General features: G+C 42.0%; 1 protein-coding gene across 2 annotated transcripts in view; it reads right to left on the reverse strand.

The window, feature by feature from the left end:
• The window catches only part of LOC148017371 (nicotinate phosphoribosyltransferase 2-like), a 109,408-nt gene that overhangs the window by 77,950 nt on the left and 5,420 nt on the right, over positions 1-26,038 (reverse strand). For both annotated transcript variants that reach the window (XM_087662595.1, XM_087662594.1), the window contains exons 4-6: positions 25,547-25,666; positions 25,325-25,459; positions 25,182-25,243 (exon numbers count right to left, since the gene is read on the reverse strand). In XM_087662595.1, coding sequence (XP_087518721.1) covers positions 25,182-25,243; positions 25,325-25,459; positions 25,547-25,666 — 317 coding nt within the window. The remainder of the gene's footprint in view (positions 1-25,181; positions 25,244-25,324; positions 25,460-25,546; positions 25,667-26,038) is intronic.

Below are 26,038 nucleotides of genomic sequence, written 5' to 3' on the forward strand. Positions count from 1 at the left end.
CAAATTGATCCATTATGTACCATGGGCAAGACTTAATGTTGATAGTTCTCACCACCTAAAGTATAGTATATAAGACCAACCCTCAAGGGACCCTCCCAATAAGCATCCATGTGCCCTCCTTTGAGCCTAAAATTGCCTCCATTGAAGAAGAGACCCAACTCAGCAAGTGCCACCACTAGGACCTCCATTGGCTACTATCTTGGGGATAGGTATAGAACTTAAGATGAAGCGCATGCTAAAGTGAAGTTAACTTTCCAAATGAGTCAAGCAAAGCAAAAGAAGACAATTGATCATCACTCTAGAGCTTTAGAGTTTGCAGAGAAGGTGACACTATTCTTTTGCATTTTGAAAAGACAAGGCTTAAGAAAGTTGAAGGGAAAAGAGCATAGGTAGCCTGAGTTGAATCTAGCATCCTACAAGCATTTTCCAGTTTTGAAAAAGATTTGTGAGATGGCTTATAAAATGGAGCTACTAATCATTTGGAAGATTCTTAATGCATTCCATGTGAGCTTTTTTACATCTTTCCATGGGAATATGCCAAAGGATATGGTTGATGAGGTGCAGTCCAAGGTCGAGGAACTTAATGAGATATTGGTTTGAAAGTAAATTTTGGCATATAAAACATGGAAGGTTAAAGGTAAAGTTTCTCACTATTTGTCAAGGTTTCAAAATTTTTCACTCATGGATATGAAGCGGATGGAGGAGTGTAACTTAGCAAATCCACCTCAATTGGACATCTTTACCTCAAAGCATTTCAACTAGAGTTGTGACGTGCATATTAATGATATCAAGGATTCGTTAGATAGGCATGGAGAGCATGTAATGTCCCGAGCTCTACATGTGAATGGGGGGCCTAAAAATACAAAGTTAAAGTAATAATAATAATTACAATAAAGCTTTTTAAAGCTTCAAAACGTTTCAAGCAGCCGCCATCGTCATCTTGATGCACTGCTATCAATGGAAAGAACTTCCTCCTCATAATTGAATCATCGTCATCTTCTTATCATCACACGACACTCACGCTGCTGCCATGCAAAGCAAGGAAGAGAGAGAATGATTGGCATGTGTTGAGGTAAAACCCACTTTTCAGCTGATTAGCATTCTTAAACAGCCCCAAAACACACTTAATTAATGAAAAACTCTAAAAAGGGGAGCAATCCAAGATAGTTTCAATGGTCCACCAAAAACCCTAATTCTTTGGGGCACCCTTCATCTATAAATAGATGAGCTGCCCTCATTTAGCCTCATTCCTGTCTGTGCAAGTTTCACATCCTTGAGTGCAAATTTCAGCCATTAGTCTACCTCTACATGGCTGTCCAGCCTTTGAGACTACTGCCACCTCTCCATCAGCCCTTGCAGTGCCCTAGTGCCTTCCTCCACGCTGTCGCCCACTGTTTGGCACCTTCCTCCAAGCTGTGTTTGGCATATTCTAGCCATCGCCAGCATCTTCTGCAGCTTGCGTTTGGTTCCAAACCAGCCAAGCAACAGTTCTTACACACTCTAGCTGCTTGCGTTTGGTGTCTCTTCCTCCAAGCGATAGATGCTAGTGCTTCTCCTCATCCAAGCGACATCCATAATTTGCATTACACTCATCTGGAGGCCACCTTCCATCTCCACAACTTCTCCTACTTGCATTTGTTGCTCCAAGCCCTTCTGGCATCATCATTTTGCAAATTCCTCACTCTGACTGGTGGTCACAAACTTGGGATCCGTCTCCGGTGGACATCACTCTTTGACACATTGCTCTGCCCTTGAGTATCTGTACACTCTTACATTCATTTACAGTATTCATTCACTTCAAAGTTGTGTTCTTCTCTCCCTTCTTCTCTTTGTGTTTGAGTTTCTAAGTTTGAGTTTTGAGTTTTGTGTTTAGGGTTTGAGTTTTGCTTTCTTTGTCTGTGTTTGTGTCTGCTTCTTTGTGTTTCTGTCATGGTCCTACACTCTGTGTTAACTCATACAAACCCTAGTAGTTTTCTTCACATGGTATCACAGCCGATGCTCTTGTAAAGTGTATCCTGCAATATTGTGGAAAGCTTGGTTTTGTGCAAGGCACACAATACGACTCGTAAGCGAATCACAATGTCACAAACACCTTCTTCTCCGGTTCCTATGATGTCCTATCAAGCTTCTCCATCACTGGAGGCCCTGAGACAGCATTATGGACTCGGTGAAGAGGATCACACTCCACCTTCACCGTCACCTTCTTTTTTTGCTCTTATTCCAGATTTCACCCACATGACAGAGGACTTTGAGGAGTACTATCGCAACAAGTACCATGATGTTTACACCCCTCCTACCAGTTTTACTACCACATTTGGACAGGTTGGTGAGGTTGGCCACCTATCCGATCATGGAGGATATATGGCATTCAGAACGTCTAGCAATACATCTTCATCAACTCAGCCAAGTCCAATGTCAAGTTTGTACAATCCTTTTGAGTTGCATGAATCAAAACCCTCGCCTGTTTCTTCTTTTAAGGTACAGGATCCGAATGGCTTTGCGTATGTGAACTTCAATAGAGGGAGCTCTCGAAGAAGAAGTAATTCAGATACATCTACAGCTTCTATTTCATTTAAGCATGTAACACACACTTCTCAATTCCCTCCCATCCCACCCTCTTCTATATCACACCTTGATCACCTCTCATCATCTTTCCAAAACCTTGGATTACACTCCACATCTACATCACACACACTAGGGGTTGGATCTTCCATCTTCCCTCCTAGCACTTTCTCATTCTCTACCCCATTCTCTACCTCTTTGCACCTTGGTACTTTATTAGGGGGAATGTCACCCTTTAACACAATGCCTCTCACCGTTCCGCAAATGAGCACCTAGGACGACTGTGATGGGCATCCCCCTCACTACCCCTAGATTCACACCTCATATGACCACTCAGACGCAGGGGTTTCCATCCTCATCTTATGGTACGTCTTCACACTCTCCTTAGGTTACAACTATGCAGGGATTCCCATCTTCTGCTTCACGTGTTCCCATCCCACCTCCTTGGGTTACTCATGTGCCTACCATGCCCATGCTTAGTCAGCCCATCCCTACCTATGGATCCACCTTGCACACTCACCATATCCTAGTGGGCACTCCAGGGCACATTTCCAAGTGTACTCCACTCCCCCATCCTACCCACATTCCACTTTCCCCCATTATCCATCACCTAGCACTACCACTCTTGTTGCAATAGCCAAAAATGCCTTCATGAATAAGACTCGTTTTAACGGGTCGAATTTTACCATTTGGTTGAATTTCATGCATGTCACAACTCTATAGAAACAGAATTTGTATCCTTTTTCATTAATTTGTCTATATAATGATTTATTAAATTTATTTCCTTTGCACTAATTAGATATAAAGAAAAGTGCATTGGAGCTAGCCACTGATGAGTGGTCACAGGTTATGGTGGACTCACGTGGTGGGTTAGAGAAAAGATAGTTCACACTTCCACCTATATGACCCGATTGGGTGCCTGTGACTAGAACTCACGCATATCAGGGTTAGACTCGCACACAAAAAGGATTGATGCCTTGAAGTGTGGGCTAGATCCACCAGAACAAACAGTTACAATCAACAAGATGGCATGATCATGAAATGCTTGTATAATGTGCATGTGTGGGCTGAAAGCTTGAAATGCACATTTCTTTGCATAGGAAAGTCACATGAAGATTCGGATACCATTTTTGCGATGTGCACGGAAAAAGCTTTCATATGACACCCATATTGGGGGGGTCCCTAAATTTTAGGAGATCCCTAAATTTTAGGGACCTCCTAAAATTTAGGAGCCTCGAATTGGCCTAAAAATGCTAGTCCTAAAAAATAGGGATGTCATTCTAAAAATAGTAAGTTCTGTACTCTGACTGTGCTTACTAAATTTGGTTGTTTCTATTCTTGACAGTATTCAACCCAAAAAGGAAGGCCATAGAGAAGAAACAAGTGTCAAGACACTTGTCACACAAGTTTCCAAGTGTCCCACCACTTGTCACATCTCATGACATGTGGCTGGACACTTGTCTTGTGCTACTCCACTTTCCCCTTTTGTACTAGCTCTCCCCTCTCCTATAAATAAGAGCTCGTTTTTCTTCATTCATGATCATTTTTCTTTGTTGTAAACTCATGTACAGCACCCACAGATAGCTAGAAACTGGCCCTATCCATCCCCATCATCACCCCCCACTTCTCCATTATCAAATTCCTCCATATTCTCTCTTCTATCACTGCTGTTTTACAGGACAGCAAGCCTGTAAATTCATTACAGCACCTCCTTTTCAAGCTCTTTCTTCCATTTTAGCAACACGAAGCAAGCCCTATCCATGTACTACTGTTCAACGATGGAGAAGGCTGATTTTCCCTTTTTCTTCTCTCATACTATAAAGAAATCAGTTCTTATCATTGCATAATAGATAATGCATGTGTGTTTGTACATCTTTGCATGATCTTGTGAGAGTGAGAATTACTTCTTCTCACTCTCAAGTTGATTGTAACTGAGCTCTTCCCTAAGGGACTTGGATTGAGCAGAAATACATTCCTTCGGGGGGGGTTGCCCATCTTCAACCCTCAATCTTGTCTCCATTACTTTTACATTTTCATGGCTGTAATTTTATGAGTAATTTTCATTTTCAGCTTTAAGTGTTCATTCTCTTTTATATTAAATCTCGAAAACCAGCGGATATGATAATTGTTAAGCATACTACGTTGTTTCTGGGCGTTTACAGTGGTATCAGAGCTTTGGCTTGGTCCTCACCCCCAACACTGGTAGTGCTTGCAACTATAAGTTTGTTTGTTTTCAGCCCTTGCATTGAGTGCTTGAACATATTTTTTTTCTTTAGTCTCAATGGATCAATCGAGTGCTATCCTTCAAGCCATTCAAAGTCTTAGAGAGGAGAATCAGCAAATTCGTGAGCAACTTCTCAAACTAGAAAAAGTTGAGAATCCCAAAGAATTCAAGGAAAGAAGCCCATCTACTTCAAGGAGACAAAGCCATACCAATGAAAGGAGCCGATCAAGAAGTCCAACTACTTCTAAGAGGCAGTCCCATTCTACTTCAAGACAAAGAAAGAGATCGCGTCGAAGCTCATCCTCTTCTTCAAAGTCATCTGGCGCCTATTCTGATGGATCCTCTTCTAGTAATGAAGAGTCACGCCCTTCTCGTGGAAGGTCTCATCATCGTCAAAGGCGTCGACATTCTTCACTCTTGTCTCCATCTTCATCCCCAAGCACTTCATCATCTTCAACCTCAAGATCCGAGCATGGACGAAGGCATAAGAAGAAGAAGAAGACTAAGTCACTATCTCAACTTGAAAAGAAGATCAAGTTCAGTATGTATGATGGTTCCCGAAATCCTGATCTTCTTCTGAAGTTTATTCGTCAATTTCAAATTTTATATGGTCGTGACAAGTATAAAGAAAAAGAAAAGATTAAGTTTGCAGCTTTACATTTAACCGACTTAGCCCATACTTGGTGGACGGGGTTGGAATATGATCATGCTGCCCCAAAATCATGGCGGTCCTTTGTTTGCCTGATACAAAGCCAATTTCTTCCTGTTCATTTCAAAAGAGATGTAAAAATGGAATGGGATCGGCTTTGGCAAAGGAAAAATGAGTCACTTGGTGACTATACCAAGAGATTTTGGGAGCTACTTTTGAAGGTCCAACATTTCAAGAAGATCAGCAGTTCGGAAAAGCTTAGGAAGTTTCAAGGAGGTTTGCATTTTAAACTTCGTACTGCTCTTAATCATTATCATTGTTCTAGTCTCAGGGAACTCATTGACCATGCTGAGACATGGAAAATGGAGCACAATGGCAACAAATCATTCCAAAAGAATGATAAGAAGAGAGTAGCTAATGATAGGAGTATTCAGCCCCAAATGAAGGACAAAAACAGTGGCAAAAGCAGCCATCAAATCAAAAGAAGATGAAGCCCTATGCACCTCCTAATGCTCCTCAATTTCGCTCCAATCTATATCCACAAGCAAAGCAATTTTCCGAAGAAGAAAAGCAACGCTTCATGAAAGAAGGGAAGTGCTTTAAATGTGGACAAACAGGCCACATAGCGAAGCAATGTCCAAACAAGGGACAAAGCAAGGTTTCTGACAACAAGCCTAAGTCGCCAGTGAAAATCAATGCTATCAGTGATGTAGTTGCAAACACAACTCACACTCCAGAGACGCACAAATTATTAAAAGCTTGGGGACAGTTGCAAGGTAAGCAAGCACTATTCTTGATAGATCTTGGGGCGAATGAAAATATCATTTCCTTGCAATTAGCTAAAGAGCTTGGATTAAAGAATGAAGAGATGGACACTCCGGCAGAAGTTCGCCAAGCTTTAAATGCTGATGAAGGTGACACAGTGAAGACTGTGATACCCTACATTGGCAAGCTCAAGTTTCAAATTCAAGGCTACAGTGACGAAGATACCTTCTGTATCGGAGACCTTGATGGTTGCGATGTGATTCTTGGCATGCCCTGGAATCATAGAGTAGATTCAACCATCTTTTCTCAGAAAAAGAAGGTAGAACTCGCCAACAAAGGCAAGAAGTACGAGATCCAAGCTGGAGTTTCTGGAGACACCATACCTATGGTAAGCCATATGCAAGTCTCTAGAGCAATTAAGGATTGTGTTCAATGTTGTCTGCTTTATGTCACTGATGTAAAAGATAATATGAATGCTGAAAACCAAGAGCAACTTCAACTCTTGGAAAAGTATAAAGATTGTTTTTCGGAAGATCTTCCTTATCAGCTTCCCCCAGAAAGGCCAGAAGACCATCATATTGATATTATCCCAGGCAGTTCTTCTCCTAATATAGCACCATACCGTGTGAGCCGTCCTCAACAAGAAGAAATCAGAAAGCAAGTCGAAGACCTACTCAACCGTGGGCTAATTAGGCCAAGTAGCTCACCATTTTGTTCACCGGTTCTTCTTGTTCAAAAGAAAGATGGCACATTCAGGATGTGCATTGATTATCGAGCCCTCAACAAAATCACTGTGAAGAATCGGTTTCCTATTCCCAGAATTGACGACATTTTGGATCGTCTAGGAGGCTCAAAGGTTTTCAGCCGCATTGATCTAAAGAGTGATTATCATCAAATTAGGGTAATACCACAAGATGTACACAAAACTGCTTTCCGCACTTCGTACGGTCTTTATGAATTCTTGGTGGTTCCTTTCGGATTAACCAATGCACCAGCCACCTTTAATCGAATGATGGAGCGCATCTTTAGAGAGCATCGACAATATGTCGGTACTTTCTTTGATGATATTCTTGTCTTTAGCAAGAATGAAGAGGAGCATCATCAACACTTGGAAATTATTCTACAATTACTACAACAAAATCAACCCTTGGTAAATGGTAAAAACAGTGAATTTTTCATGCATAAAATAAATTACCTTAGGCATGTCATCTCTTTTGAAGGGATTCACATGGATCCTGAAAAGATCAGGATAATCCAAGAATGGCCTCATCTTCGTAATGTACATGAGGTGCGATCGTTTCTTGGCTTATGTTCTTATTACCGCCGCTTCATCAAGCATTTTGCACATATGGCTTCTCCACTTCATGACCTTACAAAGAAGAAGATCTCTTTCCAATGGAAGGAAAAAGAGAATGCAGCCTTCACAAGGCTGAAAACAGCTCTTACTTCTGGACCTGTTCTTATCATTCCAGATCTGATAAAACCATTTGTGGTGGAAGCAGATGCTTGCGGTGATTGTATTGGTGCAGTGCTAAATCAAGAAGGCCATGCCGTAGCCTTTGAAAGCCGCCGTCTAAATGATGTGGAGAAAATGTATGACATTTATGAAAAGGAGCTCTTAGCAGTGGTTCATGCTTTAAAGATATGGAAACATTATCTTTTAGGCAATGAATTCCTTATTAAAACCAATCATCAAAGCTTGAAGTATTTCAAGACTCAAAAGCATTTGCAGGAGAAACATGCAAGATGGGAAAATTTCTTGTCTATGTTTCATTTTCAAATTATGTACACTCCAGGGAAACAAAATGTAGTTGCTGATGCACTTTCTAGAGTGCCTCGCATTGCAACTATTACAGTGGCTCATCATGAAGATTTTCAAACGATGAAGAATACTTATGATGAAGATACTGATTTTGCAGCAATTTGGTCAAATTTACAGCAAGGAGGTTCTCATCCAGATTATTCCATCAAAGACGGTTACCTTCTCATGAACAATCGCCTTTGTGTCACTCTTCCTGTTCGACAAAAGGTGCTTAAAGAAAGTCATGAACCCCCTTATGCAGGGCATAGAGGGAGGGCAGCCACTCTAAGTGCAATTGAGCGCTACTTTTATTGGCCAACATTACGAAAAGATACACATAACTTCATTGAGGCTTGTCTGGTATGCCAAAAATCCAAATATGATAGGCAGAAGATTCCAGGATTGTTGCAACCTCTTCCAGTGCCCAAAGATCCATGGGAATCTATCACAATGGATTTCATCTCAGGTATTCCAAGAACACCTCAAGGTCATGATATGATTTGGGTCATAATTGATAGATTCAGCAAACAATCACATTTTATTCCATGTCATAAAACATTGAAATCCGCACAAGCTGCAAGACTTTTCATTCAACATATCTTCAGATTACATGGTATGCCTTCTGAGATCATTTCAGATAGAGACTCCAAATTCACAAGTAACTTTTGGCGTGCTTTATTTGAGAATTTGGAAACCACTTTAAAGTTCTCCTCAGCTTTTCATCCTCAAACTGACGGCCAAACAGAGGTGATGAATGTCACTCTTTTGGATATGTTGAAAGCTTATGTTAGTGAACATAAGTCACAATGGGAGAAATATCTTCCATTATTGGAGTTTGCTTACAATAATACAGTGCACTCATCCACAGGGAAAGCTCCAAATGAAGTAGTACAGGGTAAAGTGATTCCTCCTCCGATTATTCGCACTAAAGATAAGATTTTTGCTGCTGATGAGTTTGCTTCAAATTTAAAAACCGCAATGGATCAAGTTCGAGCTACTATCAAAGTTGCCCAAGAGCGACAAAAGAAGCAAGCAGATAAACGAAGAAGACCTTTGGCTTTTGAAAAAGGTCAATATGTCTTGCTAAAGTTTGATAAAAGCAGGCTCAAAACAAGGTTTTGGTCAAAATTCATCTTTTCCAAAGCTCTCCAGTAGATACTTTGGACCCTTCAAAGTGATTGAGAAAATAAATGAAGTTTCTTATCGACTTGAGCTTCCTACTCATTGGAAAATACACAATGCTTTTCATGTAAGTTTGCTAAAACCTTACATAGGACCAGAACCAAAGGAACCCATTACTGAAGATCCCCCAGAAGTTGAAGAAACAGAGCAACTCTTGGAACCTGAAAAGATTTTGTTTCTCAAGGATCGAACCACGAGAAGTGGCCTTGTGACACGAAAATTCTTACTAAAATTCAAGAATCTACCCACAACAGATGCACAGTGGGTAGATGAAAAATTCATGAAGGATTACCCAAATATTCTACAGCAATATCAAGAAGCTTTTCAGCTGAGGACAGCTGAATAAAAGCCAGAGGACTGTCACAACTCTATAGAAACAGAATTTGTATCCTTTTTCATTAATTTGTCTATATAATGATTTATTAAATTTATTTCCTTTGCACTAATTAGATATAAAGAAAAGTGCATTGGAGCTAGCCACTGATGAGTGGTCACAGGTTATGGTGGACTCACGTGGTGGGTTAGAGAAAAGATAGTTCACACTTCCACCTATATGACCCGATTGGGCGCCTGTGACTAGAACTCACGCATATCAGGGTTAGACTCGCACACAGAAAGGATTGATGCCTTGAAGTGTGGGCTAGATCCACCAGAACAAACAGTTACAATCAACAAGATGGCATGATCATGAAATGCTTGTATAATGTGCATGTGTGGGCTGAAAGCTTGAAATGCACATTTCTTTGCATAGGAAAGTCACATGAAGATTCGGATACCATTTTTGCGATGTGCACGGAAAAAGCTTTCATATGACACCCATATTGGGGGGGTCCCTAAATTTTAGGAGATCCCTAAATTTTAGGAGGTCCCTAAAATTTAGGAGCCTCGAATTGGCCTAAAAATGCTAGTCCTAAAAAATAGGGATGTCATTCTAAAAATAGTAAGTTCTGTACTCTGACTGTGCTTACTAAATTTGGTTATTTCTATTCTTGACAGTATTCAACCCAAAAAGGAAGGCCATAGAGAAGAAACAAGTGTCAAGACACTTGTCACACAAGTTTCCAAGTGTCCCACCACTTGTCACATCTCATGACATGTGGCTGGACACTTGTCTTGTGCTACTCCACTTTCCCCTTTTGTACTAGCTCTCCCCTCTCCTATAAATAAGAGCTCGTTTTTCTTCATTCATGATCATTTTTCTTTGCTGTAAACTCATGTACAGCACCCACAGATAGCTAGAAACTGGCCCTATCCATCCCCATCATCACCCCCCACTTCTCCATTATCAAATTCCTCCATATTCCCTCTTCTATCACTGCTGTTTTACAGGACAGCAAGCCTGTAAATTCATTACAGCACCTCCTTTTCAAGCTCTTTCTTCCATTTTAGCAACACGAAGCAAGCCCTATCCATGTACTACTGTTCAACGATGGAGAAGGCTGATTTTCCCTTTTTCTTCTCTCATACTATAAAGAAATCAGTTCTTATCATTGCATAATAGATAATGCATGTGTGTTTGTACATCTTTGCATGATCTTGTGAGAGTGAGAATTACTTCTTCTCACTCTCAGGTTGATTGTAACTGAGCTCTTCCCTAAGGGACTTGGGTTGAGCAGAAATACATTCCTTCGGGGGGGGTTGCTCATCATCAACCCTCAATCTTGTCTCCATTACTTTTACATTTTCATGGCTGTAATTTTGTGAGTAATTTTCATTTTCAGCTTTAAGTGTTCATTCTCTTTTATATTAAATCTCGAAAACCAGCGGATATCATAATTGTTAAGCATACTACGTTGTTTCGGGGCGTTTACAATGCAACAAGTGCTCGAGTCTCAGGGTCTTTGGGACCTTGTCGTTGGTCTAGAGCCTATGCCAAACCCTCAACTAGCTCACCCTGACTACATCCTCTTAATAGAGAGCCCGCAATGCCACAGTCAATGTTGAGTTGATGCAAGGACTACTTCCTAAGTTTCACTCTCGGTTACAGCACTTCCTACTCACATCAAAGTATTGGAGTCACCTTCTCAACCGCTATGCGGCCAGAGATCGTACTCGGCACATAAATCTCAACTTTGAGCTCCAAGAGTTCTATTAAGGGGATGATATGAAAGTCAAGTTGGCTGAATATAGACAGTTACTCGCCAAGTTCGCCACTACTGGCTCTCCAAAGTCAGACAACAATCTGGTTACATTCTTCTTGAATAAAATACCGCAAAGTACTTCAATTTCATCCAGCACATCATCTCACAGCCTAGACTACCAGCCTACGAGTTCGAGTATCAGTTTTTGCGTTACGCGAGGCTACACGATCAAGGGCACAAGAAATCCTCATCACAGTCTTATTCAGACAGAGAGTATTGGTTGCCTCTTCTTCAAGAGGGAAAACCAATAGTGGCAAGCATTCACAAGATGCAAAGGCAAGCCCATCCAAGGGTGACACCTCTTCCTCAGACAGAACCAAAAAATCAAGACCTATCTGGCAACAACTCCCTAAGAAAAATAGGATTTGCACACTCTGCCAAAGATCCGGCCATGTAGACGAGGAGTGTCTGTTAGTAAGTCATCTCCCGGATAGACAGGCACCACATGGCATCCACGTGCCACATGGCAGGCAGTCGGCCAAGTGCCACATGGCCTGCAGTCGGACTGCAGTAGTCGGTTGCATTAATTGCAACCGTGCATTAATTGCAGCCGACCTGCATTCTTTGGCCATTATTTTCAGCCTATTTATAGGCTTTGTCTCTAGCATTCTCAGTGAGTTGTATCCCACAAACTTCATGCTGTAGACCACAGAGACTGCCCTCGAGGTTGATGGAAACTGAGATCTTCGAGGTGGAGACATACGTGATAATTCTTCTTTCACAGTTACCACCCCGCTTCAATGGTTTTTATTCTGCCTTGATTGCTTCAGGCCGCTCTGAGAATCTTTGGTGGAAAGAGTTGGTTTCTATGGTCTTGGACCAAGAAGAGCAACTAAAAGGAACCAATGCTTTGAAATCTGAGGTCTTGGTTGGTCAATCCTCTCAAAAGAAGGGGAAGGACCAAAAGAAGGAGGACGAATCTAAGAAGGACAAAGACAGAGTCTACTTATCACATTTGTGGCAAAACAGGTAACTAGAAGAAGCATTGCCCCAACAAGGAGAAGAAGGAGAAGTAGAAGAAGGAGAAATCTTCAAAGGATTTCGAAGCAATGTCTGCTTGCTCATCAACTACTTTCCTTGTCACAACTCTATAGAAACAGGATTTGTATCCTTTTTCATTAATTTGTCTATATAATGATTTATTAAATTTATTTCCTTTGCACTAATTAGATATAAAGAAAAGTGCATTGGAGCTGGCCACTGATGAGTGCTCACAGGTTATGGTGGACCCACGCGGTGGGTTAGAGAAAAGATAGTTCACACTTCCACCTATATGGCCCGATTGGGCGCCTGTGACCAGAACTCACACATATCAGGGTTAGACTCGCACACAGAAAATATTGATGCCTTGAAGTGTGGGCTAGATCCACCAGAACAGACAATTACAATCAACAAGATGGCATGATCATGAAATGCTTGTATAATGTGCATGTGTAGGCTGAAAGCTTGAAATGCACATTTCTTTGCATAGAAAAGTCACATGAAGATTCTGATACCGGTTTTGCGATGTACACGGAAAAAGCTTTCATATGACACCCATATTGGGAGGGTCCCTAAATTTTAGGAGATCCCTAAATTTTAGGAGGTCCCTAAATTTTAGGAGCCTCGAATTAGCCTAAAAATGCTAGTCCTAAAAAATAGGGATGTCATTCTAAAAATAGTAAGTTCTGTACTCTGACTGTGCTTACTAAATTTGGTTGTTTCTATTCTTGACAGTATTCAACCCAAAAAGAAAGGCCATAGAGAAGAGACAAGTGTCTTGTCACACAAGTTTCCAAGTGTCCCACCACTTGTCACATCTCATGACATGTGGCTGGACACTTGTCTTGTGCTACTCCACTTTCCCCTTTTGTACTAGCTCTCCCCTCTCCTATAAATAAGAGCTCGTTTTTCTTCATTCATGATCATTTTTCTTTGCTGTAAACTCATGTACAGCACCCACAGATAGCTAGAAACTGGCCCTATCCATCCCCATCATCACCCCCCACTTCTCCATTATCAAATTCCTCCATATTCCCTCTTCTATCACTGTTGTTTTACAGGACAGCAAGCCTGTAAATTCATTACAGCATCTCCTTTTCAAGCTCTTTCTTCCATTTTAGCAACACGAAGCAAGCCCTATCCATGTACTACTGTTCAACGATGGAGAAGGCTGATTTTCCCTTTTTCTTCTCTCATACTATAAAGAAATCAGTTCTTATCATTGCATAATAGATAATGCATGTGTGTTTGTACATCTTTGCATGATCTTGTGAGAGTGAGAATTACTTCTCCTCACTCTCAAGTTTATTGTAACTGAGCTCTTCCCTAAGGGACTTGGGTTGAGCAGAAATACATTCCTTCGGGGGGGGGGGGGGGGGGGGGGTTGCCCATCTTCAACGCTCAATCTTGTCTCCATTACTTTTACATTTTCATGGCTGTAATTTTGTGAGTAATTTTCATTTTCAGTTTTAAGTGTTCATTCTCTTTTATATTGAATCTCGAAAACAACCGAATATCATAATTGTTAAGCATACTACGTTGTTCGGGGCGTTTACATTCCTCCACTTGGAGGTGGTTGAGGATTCGACCTTGGCGGCTTCTGATGCTGCATTAACAACTCCATACACTCGGGACTGGATTGTTAACAATGGTGCCTCCCAACATTGACGGCCCCATACACTCGGGCCTAGATTGTTGACAGTGGTGCCTCCTGGCACATGACTCCTTCAGCCACCAGTGTTGCTCATTTGCAGCCTTCCCATGGTTAGATTCTCATTGGTGATAGTTCGTCTATTCCTATACAAAGACGGGGCAACATGCATCTTATTCCAAATAGACATGGTGGTGCTCATACCTCCAAGGTACTTTATGTGCTGGCTTTGGGATACCATCTTCTTTTGGTGCACAAGATTTGTGCCCTCGGCCTTTTGGTCGAATTTGATGTGGATTCTTTTTGCATTCTTGATCGAGGATCGAGACAGGTTCTTTCTTCAAGTTACGAGGAGAATGGAGTCTACAAGTTGCGGTCTTCTTTTGCCTTGACTTCTCTTCTTCTTACCTCACAAACTCAGTCCGAGCTTTGGCATTCTCGATTTGGCCACCTCAATTATAATTACCTTCGGAAGGCATCAAAGGGCCAACTTGTTTGAGGATTGCCAGATATTGTGGTGAGCCAGCAACCCTGTGTATCCTGCATCCATGGAAATCAAACTCGTAATGTTGTTCCTAGCAAGGCTTCAAGGTGGTCTTCAGCACCCTTGGAGCTTGTTTCTACCTATCTATAATCAAGTCAGCAGACAAAAAAGGTCATGAAACATTTGATCATAGAGTTAAGCCCTCTCAGAAGTGGAGAGAGTCTATATAGGCCCCATCATGTGGACAATCTCCATCCCACCATCTTGCCTAGTTTCCCTCTCCTTTATTTTACAGACACGTCATCGTCATGCCAAACAAGGAGAATCATTACAAGCCACGGCATAGGGTCAACCTCTCTCCTTGAATACATCTAAACAGAAAAGGGGATACCATGAACCTATCTTGTGGAGCTTCCCTCCCCTCCCCTAAAGAAAGACTTTCATATAACAAACAAAGTCTTGATACAAGCATGGGCATATCCTCGACATCCATCTCATAGACATCTCCCATATTACCAAGAACCTCCCCCATAAAGGAAGAGTTTATACAGGCTTGAGAACACACTTCACAAGGTCTCTCCCAAAACAACCTCAAGGTCACATAAAAGTGGAGAGGTCTCTCTCAAATACATCCATGAGATAAATGAGGGGAATTGATATACCATGAACGTATCCTATGAAGCTCCTCCCTTGGAAAATAAAGGATTAATACAAGCTTGAGCACATGCTCAAGCTATGTCTCAAGGATATTTAAGATGTCATATAAAAGAGACACTGTTGATATAAGCTTGAGCAAGTGCTCAAGCTCTATCTCATGGACACCTCAATGAGAGATGGGAAACTACCATGCTGCACTTAGAGATAGAGGGGATAGAATATTACAAATATTCACCCCCATAGAGAGGGGGGATTGATACAAGCTTGAACACACTCTATGGGACAACCGAATTGTGAGATTACCTGCTCCCAAAGGAACTTGGCTATAGTCCTAGCGTCATTTTTGTGAGTTGCTCGAGCTTTTGTGCCCACTTGGTGAGATAGTCTGTGGAGCAACAATGATGTACTTGGCTTGTGAGTACTATGCCGCAAGGCTGATTGGACCAATGAAATCCATTCCCCATTTCTCAAATGGTTGGTGTGCTTACAAATAGGGACTTTGATCCATTGGCACTCATCACATTACTTCACAAACATAGCTCCATTGTGGAATAGCATAGGCCACCACGATTGAGATTGAAGCATCTTGCACGCTATGGTGTCTCCACTGAAATGTCCTCCAAAAATCCCACCATGTGCTTCTTCTTATGTTCACATCCCGAAGACACAACGTGACAAATTTGAAGCAACTTCCAAAAGACAAGTATTTGTGGGCTATAGCTCGCAATCTCAAGGCTATTGATTGTATGATCCTGTTAAGCGAGATGTCTACACAAGCCGTGATGACATTTGGTTCATGGAGGTTCTAGCCCTAGAGAGGAGTGAGGAACACCGTGTTCTTGGAGATCCCGATGATAGCTAGGCCCCAGCAACTGTTCCCCTGGAGCCTATGCCTCTTGAGGACTCTCCTTTCGATGAGGAGCTCAGTTCCCGACAACCACCGAATTTACCAATTGTTCCTCCGCAGTCGGTGGACCTTCCAAAAACTTCGACAAATGGAGAGTGACAAGACGAGATCCGGTCTCCTCCTTGTTGGGCTTGAGACACTCTTTGTGATGTAGGGATTGAGGGGATCCCTGAGGACTGGTAGCCACAGGATGGCCTGCGGCATTCTCGAAAGAACCAAGCACACCACACTGAGTTTGTTTACACTTATTACTAATTGATGGCTCGTGTCATGCAGCTAATGGGTTTTCAAGACCAAGTACCGCTATGATGGCACATTAGACAAGCACAAGGCCCGCCTTGTTGCTAAAGGTTTTGCACAGTGCCCAGGCATTGATTTTCATGATACTTTTGCCCCTACAACTCGAATACCCATTATTCGCGTAGTTCTTGCCTTGGCTAGCCACAAGAGATGGCCGGTTTATTAGTTGGATGTGAAGTTTGCCTTCTTGAATGGAGAGTTCCAAGAGGAGATCTATGTTGAGCACCCTCCACGCTTCGTTTCTTCTGATGGTAAGGTGCATAGGTTGCGAAAGGCCCTCTATGGCCTTAAGCTGGCTCCCCATGCTTAGAATGAGAAGATTGACTCGTTCCTCTAGGAGAATTAGGGTATCAACGTTCCAAAGTCAACCCCCAATTGTATGTACAAACCTTAGATGGAGGTCGTGTGTTGTTTGTCCTTTATATAGACGACTTGATTGTGACAAGTGACCATATTCAGATGGTCGAGTAGATGAAGGCGGCACTTCATGAGAAGTTTGAGATGATGGGCATGGGACTTCTTCACTTCTTTCTATGGCATGAGATCTATCAGACTCCAAGGAGGATCTTTATTTCCCAACAGCGCTTTGTTCAGGAACTCTTGGCTACATGTGAGATGAAGAGATACAAGTCTCTCCTTACAACTCCTATGGATCTAAATTGGAAGGCTACCGCTTTATCTAATTCTCCCTTGGTGGATGCTACCCGTTATGGGCAATCGGTTGGTTCATTGATCTGTCTCCTTAATACACGTGTTGACTTATGTTATGATGTAGGTGTTCTAGCCAGGTTCATGAGTGAACCTAAGGTGGTGCATTGGCAGGCTACTCAAACAATTTTGTGGTTCCTACGGGGAACTCCTGATTTTGGGATCTATTATCCTGCTGGTACAAGTGCTATGGACTTGGTCCTTACAAGTTGGAGTGATTCAGATTGGGCTGGTGATATGGATCATCAGAGGTCCGTCACAGGTTATTGTTTTACCTTGGGTGTTGGGGCTGTTTCCTAGAGCAGCAAGAAGCAACCTAAGTTTGCCCTCTCTTCAATTGAGGTGAAGCATCGGGCGGCATCTTCTACTATATGTGAGACAGTGTGGCTTCGCAGGCTTCTGGAGGAGCTTGGCTACCTACAAATAGGTCCTACTATTCTACAGTCTTGATCTATTGCAAGACAGAGGATAATCTTGCAAATTTATTTACCAAGGCGCTTCCCCAAGCTTTACTTCAACACCACTCCGGATCCCTTAGCCTTCTGCTGTATCCAAGATCTAAGAGGGGGTGTTAGCAAGTCATCTCCTAGACAAGTAGACATCACGTGACTGGCAGTCAGCTAGGTGCCACATGGTCTGCAATCCAGACTGCAGCAGTCGGCTGCATTAATTGCAGTCGACGTGCTTTTTTTTTGCCATTATTTTCAGCCTATTTATAGGCTTTGTCTCCAACAGTCTCAGTGAGTTGTGTCCCACAGATTTCAGGCTATAGGCCGTGGAGACTGCCCTCCGGGCTGACAGAGACCGAGATCTTCGAGGTGGGGACATACGTAGATATTCTCTCTACACCCATGTATACTTATGCATCCTTATACAACATTCTTCACTTCAAATTTTTTGTGTTTCACTGTCTCTTTCTCTCTCTCTCCTCTCTGTCTATTCACTCTTTGTCTTGGTCATTCGCTTCCGCATTGCTTCACTCTGACAATGTCATACCAAGGCCCAAGGTCTCCTAGCTAAAAAGCCTCAACAGACTGTTATGACTGCAAAGTCCAATGGGGCTACACCTCCCACTTCTGCCTCATCTGCTCCCTTAGTACCAGTCATTGCTATTGGACGTGGCATGTGAACAACCTCAGAAAACAGACTCTTTCACTACCCCTGAGGGATTGTTTGATTGGTCTACAGGTTTTGATCCCATTACACTTCATGCATTCATCTCACCTCCCTCTCCACCTCATCAAGCATTTCATTGGCAGAGATTTGCTATTGGGCGTACGCGATGGTGACTACACTCTTAGACTAGCCTGTCTCTAGGTCCCTTTTGAGGTCAATAATGAGATGCTCCAAAGCAAAACATAACAGAAAGAGAAAGCTAATTGAAAGAACAATGCAATGAATGTGTATGTGTGTGAGTAAATGCAGTGGAAGAGATAAGAATGAAAAAGCTAAGGACAATGAATCCTATGGGCCCGACTCTAAGAGTACAAAAAAATGGATGCTAGACTGACCAAGGGTATCCTAAGGGCCAGACAGGCTAGTCTAAGAGTGTAGTCACCATCGCGTACGCCCAATAGCAAATCTCTGCCAATGAAATGCCTGATGAGGTGGAGAGGGAGGTGAGATGAATGCATGAAGTGCAATGGAATCAAAACCTGCAGACCAATCAAACAATCCCTCAGGGGTAGTGAAAGAGTCTGTCTTCTGAGGTTGTCCGCATGGGATAGGTTAGTCTAGCATCCATTTTTTTGTACTCTTAGAGTCCGGCCCATAGGATTCATTGTCCTTAGCTTTTCCATTCTTATGTCTTCCGTTGCATTTACTCACACACATACACATTCATTGCATTGTCCTTTCAATTAGCTTTTTCTTTCTGTTATGTTTTGCTTTGGAGCATCTCACTATTGACCTCTATGCTTGCAGATTCTTATCTTTTTTGGAGGGTTTTGTCTTTCAATCGGGCTAATTTGCAGGTTTGCTTTGGTCCTTCCGGGGCTAGAGACATAGGGATGCACACCATTCCTTTCATGGTTTCATCATCCTTGGAGTGTTTGCTCTTCTTCTAGCATGGAGGCTTGCCCTCCCGGGACGAAACGTGCAGCATCTCTCTTGATGCTATCATGGCGGTGACTTCTACCTTGCTCTTCCAACAGGGTGCTTTATCCTTTTCATCATCATTTTCTTCCACTCATCATGGTTCTCGGCACCACACGAAGACCGACATTAGGCTCCTTTTCCTCCTTCAGTATCTACATCTAAGTTGAGAGAGGGTTCCTACCCTCCTTGGTATTCTATAGGCTTCAACACTTTGTCTTCGACATCAGCTTCTTCCCCCCCCCCCCCCCCCCAATTGTACCTTTCCCCTTTGCATTGCATGATTTCATCATCTTTGTACTAGGGCGCTTAGGCAAGTGAACAATTTCCCCACAAGGGACACTGACCAAGTGGCACCTGCTGCATGAGCATTCTTCAGCATGTAGCATACTTTGTATCTCATTGTACAAAGCACCACTTGAGCGGATCCTAAGCTATTTCCACCAACGGCTGTTGTCATCACACCGCCATACTCCATCACATGGATACCTCATCACTTTTTTTTTTCCCTCGTCATTGACACCCTCGAGTGGATGGGTAAGCTTGTATTATTTTGTGATGTGTTGGGTGTACCCTCCCTACTCCTGTCCTCTGGGTCATTGTTACTCAATTAACCGCATCCCATAAAATTTAACTCACTTTTTTTTTTTTAAAGTTCAATGTGGTTTCATCCGCCTTTCTAGGGCTTGGTAGGCAACTGGGCAGCCGACATGCACCTATTGTCTGATGCCCTGTCCTCTCTAGGGTGATTACTTGGACTCCCTTGGTAAGATAACCATCACCTCTATAGTCTTGGTAGGCCACTAGGCAGCCAACGTACACCCTTTGTTCAATGCCCTGGTTGCTTTGGGGTGGGACGTCTTGGGGTAAGTAAATAAATATTATTTTTAATTTATTTTTATATAACAAAGTGGCTAGCCTAACCTTTCAGCTCAGTTTTAGGCCTGAGAGGGGGTGTTGAGCTAAAACACACTTTTCAGCTTATTAGCATTCTTAAACAGCCCCAAAACAAACATAATTAATAAAAAACTCTAAAAGAGGAAGTGATCCGAGAGAGTTTCAGTGGTCCCCTAAAAACCCTAATTCTTTGGGGCACCCTTCAACATCTATAAATAGACAAGCTGCCCTCATTCAGCCTCATTTCCGTCTGTGCAAGTTTCACACCCTTGAGTGCAGATTTCAGCCATCAATCTACATCTACGTGGTAGTCCAGCCTTCGAGATTGCTGCCACCTCTCCATCAGCCCTTGCAGTGCCCTAGCACCTTCCTCCAAGCTATCGCCCACTGTTTGACGCCTTCCTCCAAGCTGCATTTGGCATCTTCCGACCATCGCCAGCATCTTCATCACCCTCAAAGCAAATAAGAAGGAAACCAAGGCTGTGTGTAAAACATAGAACTCTGTCTAGTAACAGTGAGCTTCAAATAGTACAATCTCATGTGGATATGGAGGGCCTAGCTCTAGTTTGAGCAATAATCTCCTGTATCCACCAATGAAGATGTCGTCAGCATCTGTGTCAAGGCCTAGGACGTTTGGATCAACTAAATTGAACGGCTTGATCAATCAGTACTCCCTATTTGTGTGTGACTTATGGTGGTGAGAGAGTCTCCTATGTGGACTAGGGGTGTAACTATACTAAGGTCCCCTAAGTCTCCCTCACAAAGAAATATGTGCCCTACCTCTGGGAAGGGCCTCGGTGTCCTGGAGCTCTATACTCTTGAGGAGCATGTCACAAAGCCGTCATATTTCAAGGAAGAAGAGTCCAAGGCATCGCTAATCAATAAAATCCATGACTTTGGACAGATAGTGGAAACGGCCCCAAACCTCATAATAAGCTGGGCAATGGCAAATGTAATGCTCCTTTGTCTTTGGTTCTAGCTCGCATATCCGGTATATGCAATCCTCTGATGGAATGGATCTATATCTACCAATCTCAATCTGCAATAGATGTAAGGAGGTGCATAGCTAGCTAATAGTACATCTGATCCCATGTGAAAGGTGGGTATCCATGTATCTCGAACGAACAATAAATCCATCATCTATAGTATAAAGAAAATGCTCACAATAGAAAGCCATCTTCGTTCCCAACTCCTACACCAGCATCAACCATGTCCGCCCAACTAGGTAAGATCCATCTTGATGATCCTGCAAATCACTGACACGGTCAAATCAAGAGATATTGCATCAAGGGAGTACTGAAGGGGGATAACCTGTCCACACTAAAGCCATGTAGCTCAAACCAAGCCAACATCTATGCATACCAATATGAAGTATCATCCTCTCTGGCAAGCTGTCTAGAGGACGCAAGAGCCAACCGTGCATACCTGTGTCTAGGGAATCCCCATAGACTATGTATGCATGTGACTCATCGAGTGAAGGCCTCTACCACAATTGTTGTAGCCACTAGCTCAACTCTAATAATCTCATGTGAAATTGAGGCCTCTTACATCTCATCATCCTAGATATCATGGAAAGTTGGAAACTAGGGATCTCTCCATTGACCTCAATCAGTCATAAGTGCGCCTTGATTTGCTGCAATGCTCAAGACTAGGTCCCCATATTTGTACTCCATAGAGGAGTGTGGATGTAACCAGTGTATCAAAGAGCCACAGCGCCTGGTGCTGGGTTTCTAGAACTATAGTTGTAAGCATATCCTCTCCAAACCACCTAATGTTGTGTATCCGCAAGTTAGTCTACTATTTGTTGTCTCTCGCATAGTAAGACTTCCAAGTATGTATAAGAATCCACATACTCCAACTCCTCTTGTGCATATGTGAGTTTAGGTGGTAATCTCCTAACCCACTATGGTGTAGTATTAGATACCATCACTTGGTTTTACCAAGGTTCACTAAAAGCCCACTGTCAAATGCATAGGAGTGTAATGCATACAAGTGTCTCTATAGCCCCTTTGGAGGTTCAACTATCAATACAACATCATTTGCATACAGTAGGAGAGGTATCCACATGTCAACTAGTGAAGCTCCTTTGTCTCCTCCCTATGAGAAATAATCAGCAATCCCATCAATAAACAAGCCAAATAATGTCAAAGAGTGGGGATGTGACCTTAATGTCACATTAAATATCACTTTAATTAATGTGACATTAAAGTGATATTTAATGTGACATTAAGGTCACAGGGGACATCCCTACTTCACCAGAATGGTGGAGTGAATAGGTGCTGGAAGGCTCTCAAGTGTTCGTATTCTATTCGCAATCCTCTCATACAGCTCCAAAATAACCCTAACTAAGCTCTTTCAATACTACCATAGCATGCAATCTATATATCAACCTGTCTCTCGGCACTGTGTCAAAGGCTTTGTGGAAGTCTACAAAGTAGCAATAAGTTTGTGGGACATGGGGCCCTTCCCTCCTCAATGATCGCTCTAAGTGTAAGGATGTGATCCAATGTGGGAAAGCCTCTTCTAGAGCCAACCTATCCCTCTGCTCTAAGACCCCACATCTCTACCCACCTGCTCCACTCATGCTCAAGGATGGAAGCATATAACTCAACTAGTGTATGCCCAACCATGATAGTCCGATAGTTACTAGGTAAAATAGGGTGCCCTAACTTGAGATAGGCACAATAGTGTTATGCTCTAGCTCGGAGGGGGGAGTTGGTGGGGGAGGGGAGGTTCTCCACCTCCTCAAAATCCCCGCCTCCCCTCCCCCAAAATCTATTGACTTCTCCTTGCACTATCAATTTGGCCTTATTGTTTTTCCCAACAATCAATTTCTATTGAACTACCCTCAAGCCTTGATAGTCATCATTTTTTGTTTATCAAACCCCCATTGCAAACCCCTAATAATCCCTATCTCTATATATTCCCTACCGTTATCCTATCACGAGAGAAGTTCAAGAAGAAATCCTATCTCCAAGCACCTAGAAATAGCCCATAACTATTGCATAATTCACCTAAACTCCAACTCCCTACCCTATATCACATTGAGGCCCAATCTAATCTACCTAAAGTTTAATTTCATCTCTACTCCTATCCACAATCAATTGCTAAATTACTCCATTATGCAAATCAAATAACCCTTAATCCCTAGCTCTAGTCCTACTTCGAAGAGCGCGATTAGTGCCAAGGCCAAGGAGTATAACAAAGGAGCAGAAAAGGAGTCAAAGAACAAGTGCGAAGGTTCGTGATGGCATCCAAGAGAAGTACTTTGTGTTTGAAACATATGATTGAAATCACGTCAATAGTTCCAATTACTACGCAAGCTTTCCAAGTGCCTTGGAATCTTGTATCTAAAAGTATAAAACAAAATTGTGTGCACGCAATAGGAAAGCACGTTGATGCCTTGAAATGTTGAATTGAGAAATTGAAACATATAAAATTTACATAAGAGTGATCGCTAAATAGAAAGCCATCATCAATCGCATCTAAATGATTAGTTACACTTAAATAATATGCTCTATTTAAAGACTCGTGAATAATGGATTAAACTTATTGGAACTAAGGCTAGAGTTTGCTTAATAAGTTCCTTGATTACATGTTAGGGAACTTACACCTCTTAAGATCATAAAAACAAGTAAATCTAGGATGGAGATAGAAACCTCCATGGCCTAACATCTATGGACGTTGGAAGCCCCAATTCTAGAGAAGAGTGGACTATATGGATTCTATCCATGGAGTTGGACATGGATATCCAGATGCTTTGGATATAGGTTCCAGCGTAAGGGACAGAATGCCAATGTGACATTGCACCTTAGAAGGTGCTAATAAATACATTGTTAAAATTTGCTTTTAGAAAGATTATTTGGCATTGTCTTAGTGACTGAGTTAATATTATGTGAATAAATGCGTTGTAACGAGCTAATTAAGGAAGCTTTTTGTAAATGTCAAACATAGCTCTGTTAGGTAATTAGAAAAATTAAGCAAACCCTATCTCAATGGGAAGCACAAGGGTGAACCCCTGATGAATTCGTCCTACTATAGGGTGGTCTTGATTAGCCAAGAGGTTTCCCACAAGAAGCATTATATTAAGAACTTCTAGGTAGAAGTCAAACACTGACCATCTTAGAACATTGTCCAAATGCGGACTTAGTGTTGTTTTAGGGGATTGGAGTGAGACTTTATCCTAAAGGTAGAGGGGTCGATGCATCTAGCTCCCACTTGTTCTTCGCTAGAAACTTTATTAGGAGACCTGAGTCAATTAGGAACCCTTATTGCATGTTGATCCTCATAAGAATGAGGCGAAGCTTCCCCTGCGAGGGTAGACTCAAGTGACTCTAGGCCACGAAGTTCGGATATTCCATGGGAATTCCGAATGGAGTCATCTAGGTATCTCCTTGATGGACTACCATATTCATGCTATCAGGGATTCGTTAGATAGGCACATCACAAGCACCAACTTTGGTTATGACTCATTCAAAATCAGTGAAGCGTAGATCTGGAGCATTGCTTGACATTCCAAAGGAGGTAGTACCTCCACTCCCTTGTTCTAGACAAGAACACTTATCTAGAGGTAGCTTGGTGATACTGCATATTTATCTAAGGTATCATTTGCTGACATTAGCCAATTGGGCTCAACTATGTCATAAAAAACCCTAATGTCCAATCTAGATCAATATTGAACTTACTTGGATACATTCATAAATGTTCTAGTTCTATCATGGATCATTCTAATAGTGTAATCAATCTTGTTATTTCGTCAACTCCCTAGCCATGTGCATCAAGTGGTTCCACTTCTAACATAACTTTTAAACATCTCATTCAAAACCATCATACCTAGTGTCTCATCAAGATCCATGTATGTTGCTTAAGCCTTGTTGAGAATGTAGAATCAGAGCACTTCAATGCAAGATGTCATCCATACTTTGAGATAAGGAAATTTTAAAATACCATGGCAGAATACACAGAGCAGCAGTCTTAAAGAGGTGCCACGACAAAACATATACAAGACACAAAGGAAAAGCTTCGAGAGGGTCTCTCGCCTTTTTATGGTAATGGCCATCAGACAGCTTCTCTACAAAAGACAATTTCTCTTGCATTTTCCTTTTAATGGCCATCAGGACACGTCTATAATAGAGATAAGATAATATTCACTATCACAAACACCAGAAGAGTTCACACCTTGTAGCGTCAAATCCACCCATGTAACAGTATTTGGATGCACTGATTGCTCCATCAGGTCCCTGTCTTATTCAAAGTAAACTGGCCAGCTTAGAGAAATCATTATATGCAGTAAATGCATAAATCACACACAGCAGCATTACCTGGGCCCGTCGAAGTCCAAATTCAAGAAGCAATTTGGAGCTTCCAGCAACTTGACGGTGTCTGGCAGCATTCGTTGCAACTAATGATGCATAATTAACCAGGTTCAAGAATGCAGTCTCCAATAGTTGTGCGATCTATAGTAGTAAGGCATATGGCTACAAAGTCAGAATAACAGTTTATAAAAAAAATTCTATCCTTCAGTTCTTAATAACACAACTTACCAACACAGGACCCTCTACTCTAATGATAGGTATTCGAGGGAAAACCACAGAACCTTCAGGTATTGCATAGATTTCAACATCAGAGCAGTTTACTGATTTTAGATACGTGAAAAAGGCATCCTAGCAGCAGATTGACACCAAGTGGTCAGTTACGAAGAATGACTGCCTGCTATGCATCCATAAAGAAATAAAATATCAACTCATTGATGTATCTGCAGTTAGTTCAGCATGCCATACACCGCGCCATCACTTCTAAGCTGGGAATTAATCTGAATAACAACAAGGAAAACAAACTGCTGCAAACAACACTAACTGCTGGGAACAACATTACCATACAGACCATTAAAAAGGCCTAAAGGAGAAAACAATTTAGGTAGAGCGTAGAATGGCACGAGAGGCCCTTAAGAACTTCTAGAAAGCAGACAAAAGCAATAACTATCTCAATTTTGGTTTTTTCTTTCTTTTAGTAAGATCATGTCAGAGGTTCACCAT

The sequence above is a fragment of the Lygodium microphyllum genome, chromosome 22 (assembly GCF_053477565.2).
Source record: "Lygodium microphyllum isolate KBCC chromosome 22, Lygodium_microphyllum_v1.1.10, whole genome shotgun sequence".
In the NCBI taxonomy this organism is placed as follows: Eukaryota; Viridiplantae; Streptophyta; class Polypodiopsida; order Schizaeales; family Lygodiaceae; genus Lygodium; species Lygodium microphyllum.